At 41.9% G+C, this 13,157-nt stretch overlaps 1 protein-coding gene across 1 annotated transcript; it reads right to left on the reverse strand.

The window, feature by feature from the left end:
* Positions 1-232: 232 nt before the first annotated feature.
* PDIK1L (PDLIM1 interacting kinase 1 like) lies at positions 233-11,550 on the reverse strand. Its single transcript, XM_088140924.1, has 3 exons — positions 11,426-11,550; positions 8,658-8,959; positions 233-5,229 (listed from the first exon to the last, which is right to left on the reverse strand). Exons 2-3 carry the CDS (start codon positions 8,940-8,942, stop codon positions 4,489-4,491), a joined length of 1,026 nt encoding a protein of 341 aa, XP_087997050.1. The 5' UTR covers positions 8,943-8,959; positions 11,426-11,550; the 3' UTR covers positions 233-4,488.
* Between the last annotated feature and the right edge of the window lie 1,607 nt (positions 11,551-13,157).

Consider the following 13,157-nt stretch of genomic DNA (forward strand, 5'->3'; position numbering starts at 1 on the left):
TGAACAGCCAAGAATATCTGCATTTGGACCTGAAATATTTCTTTTTCCCCTTGGGAAAGAAAACTGAGGCTGTTTTGAGCAAGATTAAATGAACAAACTGGGTAAGAAAGACCTAGTTTAGGTTTTGTCATTTTCATAATATGGTATAATTTTTCCATACAGAAACAGTCATTATAGGCACTGAAACACAGGTTATCTCTTTTGGGAAGGAAGGGAGGGAGGGAGGGAGGGAATAATGGCTATAGTCAGTTATCCTACTTTAGCACCTTCCAGATATGGTGGGATACAACTCTTATTCAGCAGGGTTGAAGGATAATATAGAAACTTTGACTGAACCAGAACATATCTAGACCCTTGCTGTCTTATCAAGTTTTAAATAATATGTAGTAAATCTCATCCATGATTTGATTCATAAAAAAACCAAGATGAGTCATAACATGCTTTGGAACAATTTTATGGTCTACATTCTTTCATTCAGTGGTGATTTATCAAGGCCCCCTACCAATCTATCTTATGGGCAAACTTTCAAAGAAATCCTCAGGACATACATTTATTCCTCAGGACACCCAACAGACCTATCAAAATGCACGTGCTCTACACTTCATACTCTGATTAGGCAGTTATAACTAGGTCCAATTTCATCAAATGCATTTTTAAGTACTATTTTGGAACAACAGTTTTTTTCCCCCTGCAGGACATTTACAGAACAATTCTCATTACATTTTATACCGTAGAATTTACTCCTAGATAAATAGGCACAAAATTGTACCATTAGTACCCATCTTTTCCAAGGCCTCCTTAGAGTATCTGAACTGTGAGAGCAAACAAGTCTTAGCAGAGAAGATATTTCATTCTACATCCTGCCTTTCAGGACAAAAATCAGCATACCTCTATTGACTTCCATATGGAACTGCGTCAGCAGCCAGAACACACAATTTTCAATTGGTTATTATTTAAGAAAATGAGCTCCAGCAAAATTAAATAGAACAGCTACCTTTTGCACTACCAAAAGATTTGAAACATTTTCAAGGGGAGTCCCATATAGAGTGTAGTAGAATAATCTAATATAAAATCACTGAAAAATGAATGAGAATGGCCAGATCTGTTTTCCAGACCAGAAGCAGGCAGTGATAATTTTATCAGCCAAAATGTACTCTTAAGTCATGGATATAAACTTGATTTCCAGGAACTGTGTTGCAAATCAGGGCACGTACATTAGGCTACTGTACTCCTTTCCCAGAAATGAACGGTGAACAAGATTGCTCATCAAATAAACATTTATAGCCAAGCATGTCCAATAGAACTATTATCAAGGAGTCTGTGTTGCTCCAGCTGAACCTGAACAGGCACTCAGATCAAGCTTTGTATACAAGAAGAGTGCCTGTTGACGCTTGAATAAAGACATTACTTGAAGAACAGGTATTTAAGAAGCAGAACAGTAATCCTAGCAATAACAGAATGCTTAAGAATTAAGAGTTAAGCCAAGTTTGTAGATAATATATAGATGTGCTATACATCATCTGGCAGAACTGTCCATCTCTCATTTTATTGTTTTTATTGACTCCTAAAATAGGCCATGTGAACCAGTTGTGATTTTTCATAACTGCTTCTAGGCACAGTAATGAAAGTCTATGTCAATATTTGCTCAAACTTAAATCCTTACTCAAAAAATCTCAATCTCAATCTCTCTAACCTAGTTCTTCACACATTAAATTTCTATCCTGGAAAAGTCAACAAAATGTAGTTCATTTAGCTACTATTACAACTCATGGGTCAATTCAGACTTTTATTTTTATCTTTTTTAAAAAGTCATGAACTCAATAAATTACACAATAATTTCCCCCCTTAATAAATTCTTCACAAAATAAAATTTACAATTTATAAGAGAAAGTTTTGAAAATCTGCTCTCTTTTGAAGTGCTGATGAGTTATCTTGACTTTTGTGTTACGCTGGTGGATTGTTCTGTAGCCGCTACAATTGATTTCAAAGATTTTACAGGAAATCAAACCAAACACAAGCAACAACAAAAATCACACACACAGATTTCGGGTACAATTATTCAGTAGGTAATTAATGGAACAATCAAGTTAGCATTCAATGCCAACATGCTAAGCACCATGAAGAGAAGTGATCAGGGAGGTTTCCCCAACTTTAAAAATAAGAAACAAGTGCACTTTCAACATTAACTGTGTTACTGGGCAATATATAATTTGCTCTATTTGTAGATTTTGCACTGCACTAAAAAGTACATCCAATAATATATCCAAAATCTGAAAGGCTTGTTAAGTGCCAAGAAACTGTATGCAGTAATCAGATTAGTTAGGATATATAATGGTTGTGAGTTCCTGCTTTTTCTAGTATACAAGGACTGCCAAGATCCTACGGCTTGTATTCTTTTTGTTTGACACAAGTATTATATAACTGTTCAGCTGAACACAATGCCACTAAGCACAGGATAACCATAGAAGTGTCATCCTACGTGCAATGCAATTTCGTCTCTAAAGGCACAAATGGTGCTTTAAAGAATGAAGACGGTTGATCACTTTTAAACATTGATATTCTAATGTACAGAAGTCAAGCCTTTGTCTTATCCTCTCAGTTAAAGGACAGACGTTAACTGGATCCTCAGCTAAAATAATTTAGCACTGCAAGCCAGATAGACATATGCCACCCTAGTTGAAATCCTCTTAAAATATATCTCATTGAAACTTTAAGTTGTTAATGTAACATTTCTTTAAATGTTATTTTAGAGAAGATTTTAATGTTTTTTCCAAAATTGTATAAACTATTAAAGTTACAATCCTATGCATACTTACCTAAGAATAATTTTCACTGAACTCTGTGAGACTTGTTTCCTATTAGCAAGCATAGGATTATACTACATGTCAGATAACTACACCTTGAACAAAAGAACATGTATTTTTCAAGTTTAAGAAATATATCCCCTTGAATGCCCCTTGTTTAATGTGGACATAGCAGCTAAGGAGTAAACCAACACATTTTCTTATCTATTTTTCAGATCCTAGGCATATCAGACAGGGATTTTAAAGCATAATTTCTGCAGTGCTTCTTGTAAGAAAACATAGGGCAATTCCCTTTCTGGTTTCCAGGCTGTGGCTGATGGCATCAGGACAGTTTCAACCTGTACAATACAATGCTTTCAACAATAAAATGAAGACATATACAACACCACTTCCTCTTATGAAATTTATCTATTTACTCACAAATCAAAAGTTTTCATTTCTGTTTGCTGCACCAAGAGTGCAATCCTTTTTAATTGTATGTATGAACAAGATGCTGCAGCCTGCCAACCAAGTAACTTGGGAGAGAGGCAGGTTGCTGAGTGCTTCAGAAGAACAAAAAGAGGGAAAACCTCAGTTTAGCAATAAAGACTCCAGTTATGATCCAGTATAGTGGGCAACAGTAGTAATGGAACATCAGTGTGACACAGTGGTAGTGGAATGAATATTTAGGCCTCTGGTTGAGCCACTTGTACATGCTGCTGTCTGTACATGTGTTAGGAAAATAGTGCCCAACTTTCTATAACTTTCACCCAAAATGTATGGGGAAACAGAGGAAATGAATCTCTGCCAGACAACAAACTAAATTTTGAGGGAACCACACTGGAAGATTTTCAGAAAGATCTTCTTCCTTTTTTAAAAAAATAAAGTTTTTTTTTAAATTCCTGAATTAAAAGTAATAAGACTGAATATCAAATACAAAATATACGTGTGACCAGTAACTCTGGTCTACCAAATAACCATTTTGTTATCCTTGAAAAATGAAGCTAAATGCATCATGACAAAGTGTTGGCACCTGAACTGGAATGAGCCATCAGCATACTTAGTGAAACCTTCCAAACAAATGCAATCTTCCAAACTAAGATTTTCCCTACAGTGCTCAAATCAGAGGTTCCTAGTGCATCATACTGTAGATCTCATTTTGTGTCATCACACTGTTTTAAGGGGAAAAAAAGGAGAATGGACACAGAAGCTGGGGAATCAAAGGATGTGTCACAGTCATCCAATTCTATGAATCCTATAAATTTGGGACATATCTTTTCTGTACTGGAAGGGGTTACATCACCCATTATGACATAAATATATACACATTTACTCTACAAAGTTGAATGATTTGCATTACCAGCATGCAAGTCTTCTCCTTCAAGGGCATTCAAGATTCTGCAGTAAGAAATTGGAATGTTTGAAATATTCCATAAAATATTCCTAGAAAACCATTGCCTAACTTGTCAATTTTCCTGACAAGTTGGAAAGCTTATTACAAGTGTAATTTGGGAATATACATATTTGGATACTGAAACAAGAACAGCCACCTTTGCTTAGTTTACAAAAATAAAGAGAAATGCAATGGGGAAAACATATGGAACCCTGACACTTTAAATGTGGGTTAGTCTGGTTTTTGCTTCTATAAAATGCGGCACCATTGTTACACACACATTTCTGCCAAAAAGGCAAAGTACTTCAGAAGTCACGTGTCCCAACTGCTGTCTTTAAAAGCAATTTTGACTAACCGGAGTTCTAATTCAAAAGCATCTGGCCGGTCTTGTGGGTTAGCAGCAAGCATTTCCTTAATCAGCTGTTTCATGCGAGCATTCATTTTCTTTTTCTTAACGGGTATGAGTAATTCCATTTTTGGATTTTCCAGCAATGCCTCTCCAACAGGTACAATCTCAGTCCCTTGCTTCACATAACTCCCCAAGAGTTCTTTCTTTGTCTCTGTGTCTATGAAAGTGATCCTTTCTAACATTGCCCAGATTATAATCCCCAATGCAAAAATGTCTGCTTTGGCAGTGTAGTGGCCTTCCCAAACTTCAGGAGCCATGTAGAAGTCTGTGCCACAAGCTGTAGACAGAAAACATTTGTTTACATTCACAGGCTCTTCGGGATTTTGTCCTGATGCTGAACAAACCTTGCTTAGGCCAAAGTCAGCTACTTTCAAAGTAGGTTCCAAGTCACTAGCATCCATCCTGCTTTGAGAGATCAAGATGTTGTCAGGCTTGAGGTCACGGTGGATGATCTGATTTTTGTGCAGAAAAGCCAGGGCGCTGCTGAGCTGAAGCATAAAACTAGTGTTGGTCTTACGGCTGGGCTTTCGGGATAGGAGGTATTCATTCATATCACCTCCATCACAAAAATCCATCACAAACCAAAGATAGTAGGCACTTCTGGGATCAAAGGCAATTTCACCTTTCAAGGAGGTCTCTACAAGCTACAATACAAAGATATTTCATGTATATATTCAACAAGCATGATTCAAATAAAAAAACAGTTGTTGACTAAAAAAATGCCAGCTGCTTTTTTTTTAAAAAAACATTTGTATTAAAACTTTACTCAGACAATTATTGGAGTTGCTACCTCTCCCTTGATTATCACCTCCCATGAAAATGACAGACTATTTCAGACATCTAATATGGCTTACGTTAATAATAACAATTTATTAAATTTATATGGTGCCCAACTCATAGCAACTCTGGGCAGTTTGTTTGTTTGTTTATTGGATTTGTATGGCCACCCATCTCAAATAATGACTCTGGGCAGCTAACAATATTAAAAATAATAAAATATCACATAAAAACGCATAGTAAGCCAAGTAAATAATTTTTAAAAAGCATCATACAATCAACACAACCAGGAAATGGGCTCCATCTCACATCTGGGGCTCCAGGTTCAAGCACAGAACCAAGTCTTCAAGGCCTTGCAAAAGGCTAGCAGGGCTGGGGCTAATCTGATCTCTGGAGGGATGATATTCCAGAGGGCGGGTGCCACAGCAGAAAAGTCTCTCCTCCTGGGCCTGGCCAAATGCCACTCCCTAGCAGATGGGACCCAGAGCATGTTCCTCCTGCCAGACCAGATGGGACAGGTAGAAACAACCAGGGAGGGACATTCCCATAAGTAACCAGGCTTGAAGCCACAAAGAGCTTTTAAGGCGACTATCAGCACCTTGAATTGCATCCTTGGAAGCATACTGGTAGCCAATGCAGCTTGCAGAGCAGAGGTGTCATATGCACCAAATGACAAGTGCTCTTAACTGCCTGTGCCACTGCATTCTACACCAGATGAAGCTTCTGAAACCTATTCAAGGGCAGCCCCATGTAGAGCACATTGTTGTAGTCCAAACAGGAGGTTACTAGGGCATGGGTGACTGTAAGAAAGTCCTCCCGGTCCAGGAATGAGAACAACTGATGCACAACTCAAAGGACCCCCTAGTCACAGCTGCCACCTGCTCCTTGAGCAGGAGCTGCAAGTTCAGGAGGACCCCAAGATTGCACATCAGTCCTGTCTGAGGCAGTGCAACCCCACCCAGAACCAAAGATGGAAATCCCTGGAACCGGAGGGGCCCCAAAACCCAGAGCTACTTGGTCTTGCTAGGATTGAGCTGTTGTGCCCCATCCAGACCCCCACAGGCTCCAGGCACTGAGACAGAACCTCCATGGTATCACTCAGACAAGGTTTACAAATTGTTTAAAACATTACAAACGAGAAAAACAACAAAAGACAAAAATAAAGATGGCAAGAATAACAAAATCAGCGGGGAACAAAGGAAAACAACCCACACATTCTGAAGGAGACTTCACCGACTCTCACCAAAGGCCTGGGTGAAGAGTCAGGTCTTCAAGGCACTTAGAAACACCAGTGGGGGGGTGGGCCTTCAGCTCTTGGGGGGAACCTAATTCCAGAGGGCAGGCACTGTTACAGAGAAGGGGTGTTTCCAGGGTCCCAAGAAATGGCATTGTTTAATTCAAGGAACCCAGAGCATGCCAACCATGCCAGACTGAATCAGCCAAGCAGCTTTTATGGGAGAGAGGCAGTCCCTCAAGTAACCTGGCCCTATGACATGTAAGGCTTTATATAGTAGGTAATGACCAGTACCTTAAACTGCACCTGGAAGCAAATTGGCAACCACTGCAGCTCACAAAGCAGAGGTATTATATGGGCATACCAGGGCATGCCCATCACTATCTATGCCTATGCATTCTGGACCAGTTGAAGCTTCCAGGTCATCTTCAAGGGCATCCCCACGTACAGCACATTGCAGTAGTCAAGCTGTGAAGTATCAGGGCATGAATGACTGTCTAAAGGGCCCCCCAATCTAGGAAAATACTAGCTTCTAAATAAAAAGGTAAATCATAGTTTAGAATTCTTTACCTAATATCATTTTCCATTTGCTCAACATTTTCTGTTGTTTAGTGTAAGGGATTCTCATTTTTTTACCACAGTGCTATAGGCATCAGGTAGAAGCCACAATGACATCACTTATGTCATGATGTCATTGCAAAAATTATGAATTGCATTATTACACACTCCCCTGCAAATGCCCATATATGGTTTTTAAAGCTAGTCCAAGCTAACTGAATTTTATTGCCAGCTAACTGAAAATGATGGCTGTGTTTACACATTGTGCTAATCCAAAATGTCGTTAGTCTGGTTTGGGCTTAATATGAATTTACCCTTATGGCTTAGAAGTGATGGTTTATGGCTTAGTGTGTTGTGTAAATCAGACCTTTATGGCTTAATAAACCATAATTGTCCAGGTTCAATGATGTGCTAAGCCAAAACAAACAAAATCACATAACAGGCTGATAGCTTGTTCAACAAACTATGAATCAGCATAATTGCTGATTATGATAAACACTACAAACTATAGTTAGAAATTGCAGATTACTATTATGAGCATAAATGCCAAATGTAATTTATCCTTTGGTAATAAAACTTATTTAATGGACCACTGAGCACACCTTACTCTTTCCTTATTTGAATAACTGTGACCAAACTAACCTGAAAGAAAAATAAAATTGCACAGCTACAAAATAAAACGCTTTAGCTTTTTGTCTTCAAAGTTAATTTGAAATGTCCCCATCATATTTCTATATTCCATCAATGCATGCAATATATGTTGCTGAGCAGCTATTTCCACAATCTGCTTGGCATAAAAATAAAACTAATTTGTTTTCATAGACTTTCATAATTCTATGGCATGCTGGATAGGGAAGACAATTAAACCTAATATGAGAAGAACCTGGCCTATAAGAAAGTTTTTTTAAATGGCATTTTAAGAAGAGTACTTCTATTATTTTACTGGCGTTTTATTCTTGATGTTGTTAGCCTTGATACCTAAATTCTTGGAAATACTGAATTCAAAGAACAAAGCAAATTTCATCAGAGCTGATGAAGCTACTACTTACCACAGTGTTGATTTTTTGAAGTGGCCTCATATAAAAGCTATTAAAAGGATTATTAATGCACATTTTCCCAGTTGGAGAAATTTTTCCTTACAATGCTACAAACATTTCTGCCACATTAATAGTCTGCAATGTTGTAGCAGCATGTTGATACACCCAATTTTATTTTACTTATTATTTACCCAATTTCTGCTCAAACAAACACTCAAAGACAATTGAATGTCCTGGGAAGACCCAATGTTCTTCAGTATTGGGGCATACTCTTCAGTGGGGTGTACCTGAAGGTGCATGCTGCTTAGTGGCATGATTTTTGAAATATCTAAAACTGTATCAAATACAGAACAGCAAACATATTTCATCAATAGCAATCTCCATTTCACTGCTGCATAACCAAATAGCTGATCCTTTTTTTTATTTTTAATGCAATGTCTCTTTCATTACCTGCAGCTTCATTTACCTGTAAATAAAGTGAAGAGCTGGAACCATGGGACATCTTCTGAACCATGTCGTCTTTTTGCAATATGCATTCTTCCAAGTGGATAACATTTGGGTGTTGGCTTTTAATACTACTAAGTGCCCAGAACTCACGCAAGGCTAGTTCTACATTCTCTGGAGCATGACACCGAATTTTCTTCACCGCAACACGTGCAGAGGTTTTTCTCACTACTGCTTCATACACCACACCATAGCTGCCACGACCAACCTCCCTTATTAGATCGTATTTTGGCTGGCTACTCACCATCTTCAAGGTCAAGGTGTCTATGGAAAAAAACAAAAACAAAGATTTGTAGCTGATTTTTGTCTTTACACATCTTAATGTAAAAATGGAGTTTTTGTTAATCCAGCCACTGTAGCTGACAAAGCATGATTTATTGCTTAATATCTTGCACATCTCAAGCAATTAGTTTAGTCAATAAACTATTATTTAACAGAATGTATAAACTCAGCCATAGAATATACAGTGTCTATTCAATTGCTAGCTGTTAGAATTAAAGTCTTAAGCAGTTTGGTATTAGGTTACTTGAAGACCTTTTTGCAGCTACATGAACCTGTCAAGGCCTAATAATGGGCTTTGATACCTAGCTCACCTGACTGCAGGTACAACCTATCATTTCAGAGAACAGGAGAAAACAATTCTAGTGATAAAAACTATCATTGTAGAATTCCCTCCCTTAGAAAGCACATATGGATGATTTTAAATAGGGGTTTTACTGATCTGGTTACTGTAGCTGAAAAATGCAATAATTGCTATTTTATCGCTGACTTTGAATGTTTTATTATCCTACTATTTTTTTTCATATTTTGCAAGCCACCTTGAGGAACCTTTATATCCTAAAATGCAATATATATAAACAAACAAAACCTTATCACTGGCACCCAACTTTGCTACAATATCCTAATAATAGAGTAAATAATGCTGATTCTGGCAGTGACGATAGCTGTCCATATGAAGATACTACTGTTACTCCTGAACATTTAGTTGTATGTAAAAATACTATAGAGAAACAAAATACTCAGTTACATAAAGCCAGACACATAAAGATGCATGAAAGTATAAAACAAAGGTATACAAACTTTAACAGCCCAGAAATTGGCACCTTATTTTTTCTATGAAATGGACAAGACTGAATAAGAATTGTATAGGGGAAGATATGTTTTGGCTATAAGTATTTTTTTTTTCTTATAGTAGTAGGAAAACAGTGCTAAGACCACTTCACAGTAATCAAATGAAGCAAGGGATATTGCTAAACATCCTCCAATAAACAAGAAAAAAAGAAAGAAAGAGGAGAACATATTTCTCAGTCACCCTCTGGGGAGATGGCCGGCATATACATTTAATAAATAAATAAATAAAGCAAGCAAGCAAGCAAACACATAGTAAATTTGAGCAGAGAGCTGTGTTGGATAATTCATAGCAATTCAATAGCTTTCAGTAGCCGTTGAAAGTTACAGAAATACATAATGACAATTTTTATGTATGGCTCTGCTTCTACTCATCCCCTTTACCATTTAACTTTCCTCTTTTACCCATCTTCATAACCCCATTTTTAAATTAAATGTGTAAATAAGCTGGGTCAATCTGTACAGCAGTAAAACCTATTTTCTGAGTATATCTATTTAATGGACAGAATATCAACTTTCTCGCTCATACCTTTGCTGAGTTCTGAAAATTCTAGTAGGGGTAGCTAGAATTTTACCAGCCACATTCTAAAGATAACAATGGAGGTTTATAGTTGTTATGGAAATACCTTCTTAGAGGCAAAGTTGTTCAACCCACCAAAGGGCCTGATTCCACTGCTCATCTGAATTCCCTGACAGGCTGACGCTATGCCAGGTCGAGCATATCCTACTCTTATGAAGCAAAAGGAGCACCTGGGTGGAAGACGCCCAAATTTCTCTACTCCGTTCAGAAGGAGAACTGTCAGGAGCATATGAAATTAACCTGTTTACATCGCAAGCCCATGCGCGTTTGTTCTGGAATAGGCCCCATTGTATTCCACGGGGCGAGCTCGCTCTGCTGAAGCCCACGGAAAGGGAGCCCCCACTCTGCCCTGCGGGCCACATCACGGGGGGCTCCAAAGGCGCACCGAACGCTCCTGCACCGCCAAGCGGAACGATCGGCCCGCGGGCCGGTCCCCGCTGGAAGGGAAGAAGAAGAAAACGCTCCGTTGGGATCGACCCCGCTGCTGAGGCCAGCGGGGGAAGCCCTTCACCGCGCGGGGATAAGCCAACGCCGCCGTTAAAGACCCGAGCCAGGAGGCCGAGCCACCGGGGGAAGCGCCAGAAGCTGGCCCGGGCCGAGAAGTCGGCCACCGGCCCGAGCTCGCCCTCGGCCGCCGCCACGCTGGGTGGCTCCCCAGCACTTGACCAGCTGCAGCCGCGAAGAGCGTCCCCGGTCTGCGTCGTTCTCCGCCGCTGCCCGGGACTCTGCAGCCCGGCGCCGCGTTCCGTGTGAACTGGCCGACAGGGGTTTGACAGGCGCGGTGGACACTCCCGCCGGGAGTGGGAAGAAGGCGGCGGCGTTGGCCTCGTTCGCAGCGCCTGGGCCGGCGACGCGGGCGCCCGAGGGCCAGGCCGCTCGCCGTAGCCTCCACAGGCCCAGGCCAGTGGCGCGCTCCGGCTGCCTGCCATGCTGCCCGGGCCTGTCAAGAGGCGTCCTCGCCGCCCTGGCGCGCCTCGGCCTCCCGAACGCGGCCGAGCGTCGCTTTTAGTGCTTATTTTTACCTCAGAGCTGCCGCGGAGCTCTCTCCTCCTGGCCGCCATTATCGGGCTCCCTTCCCCCCCTTTACTTCTCCCGGGTTCCCTGACACACCCCCTTCTGGGCCCGCCGCGCGCACCCCGAGGGGCGGTCCCGCGCTCCGGGAAGTCGGCCTCGCCGCTCGCTCGCTCCGCGTCCCCTGATTGGTCGCTGGAGAGGCAGGCCTTTGGCGTTCCTTTCGCGGGTTGGGGAAACGAGCGCGCGCGCGCGGACGCGCCGCTTCTCATTGGCTGCTCGCCACTCTCTCTCTTTCTCCCTCTATCCCGCCCTCTCCTTGTGCACTATATTAGGCTCGCGCGCTTGCCCGGGAGCTTGCAATGCTAGTGGTGGGTTTGTGCGTTTGCGTGCTTGGAGCTTTGCGTTGCAGCGCTAAATGCGGCGATTCCCTTCTGACGGCTTTTAAGGTTCCGCTGTTTTCTTAAGGGAAGGGTACCCACGATGCAGCTCTCTCAGGTGTTTAGAATGGAAACCGCATTGGCTGAAGGTGGATCGTGGGAACGGGGCAGGAGAGTGCTCGGAGGCGGCCGCGCTTGGCATCTCTAGCTCGACCCCGGGCGATGCACGACAGATTCTCCGGCGAGGTCTGGGTCGGGGTGACAGCTTGCTCCAGCGGCAGTCCTTCCTCCCTCGCCCGGGAGCCGAGGACCGTGTTTGGCGGCGCCTGCTAGGCCGTTTGCCTCCCTTTTGCAGCCCCCTCCCCAGCCCGCGCTGCCCCATCTTTTGCGGTTTTCCCCCCTGCCAAAACCCTACCGTAGATACCACCTGGAGATCTTCCTGCTGGATCCGTTTGCATCTCTCATCTGTTCTCCTTCCTCTAATTCAGGGTTGGTGCATATCTAATACAGAGGGGAACCCCTGATTTGCCTGCCTAGCTTAAAGAAGGCGAGAGAGAAAATGCGTTTCTCATCATAAATAGTCGGTTATTACTTAGTATGGGGCTGGTGGGTGGCACCCTTGGCTGGCCTCCTTTTTGCCACACCAAGCCACAGAGACGCTTCTCTGTGTGCTGCAGGGACACGAAGGTTGAAATCTGATGGTGAGATCTTTTCCACCCTTCTCTTCCACAGCTAGAGAGCTGCGGGTATCTTCCCTTTAAGGGACACGTCTTCCCATTTTTCTTAATTGGTTGAGAAGAGATCTTATCTCTCTGGAATCTGGACGGGTGTAATGCCTTGAAGAGAGTGCACCACATCTATGAAGTGATCCACAGTAGGGAGTGCCCGGCCAAATGTTTCCTTGTTTTCTTCAGAGTCTGTCTGATTTTTTTCTTTTGTGCACCCACCCTCCTTCGAAAAGGTTTGCAAAATTTTCTGTGATATTCCCTCCACAGCCCTGCCCTGCAGTGTTGCCTGGATGCAAAATTCTAACAAGACTCCAATTCTGTTGATACCACTTGGGAAGGCTGTGCAAAACTTGCTGTATGTGCTACTGGTGGTATGCTCCGCCCTTAGACAGTGTTTTCTCAACCTTGGCAACTTTAAGATGCGTGGACTTCAACTCCCAGAATTCCCCAGCCAGCAGGGCTGGCTGGGAAATTCTGGGAGTTGAAGTCCACGCATCTTAAAGTTGCCAAGGTTGAGAAAACACGGCCTTAGCAGCTTGAACATTTTTGCTCCAACCCAGAGGAATTTAGGAAAATCTCCCTTTCTCTCACACCCTGCTCCAGATTCTCAGCAAATAAACTTTAGAATAGGCTAG

This window comes from Python bivittatus, unplaced genomic scaffold (assembly GCF_059951505.1).
Source record: "Python bivittatus isolate LINGU-HERP-01145 unplaced genomic scaffold, Pbiv_v1 ctg000250_np1212, whole genome shotgun sequence".
In the NCBI taxonomy this organism is placed as follows: domain Eukaryota; kingdom Metazoa; phylum Chordata; class Lepidosauria; order Squamata; family Pythonidae; genus Python; species Python bivittatus.

Bases quoted from the DNA above. Each gene is read 5' to 3' on its own strand.
- PDIK1L (XM_088140924.1), bottom strand. From the start codon at position 8,942: ATGGTGAGTAGCCAGCCAAAATACGATCTAATAAGGGAGGTTGGTCGT. The intron at 5,230-8,657 runs GTAAATGAAGCT...TTTGTATTGTAG, and splicing joins GCTCTTCACTTTATTTACAG to CTTGTAGAGACCTCCTTGAA.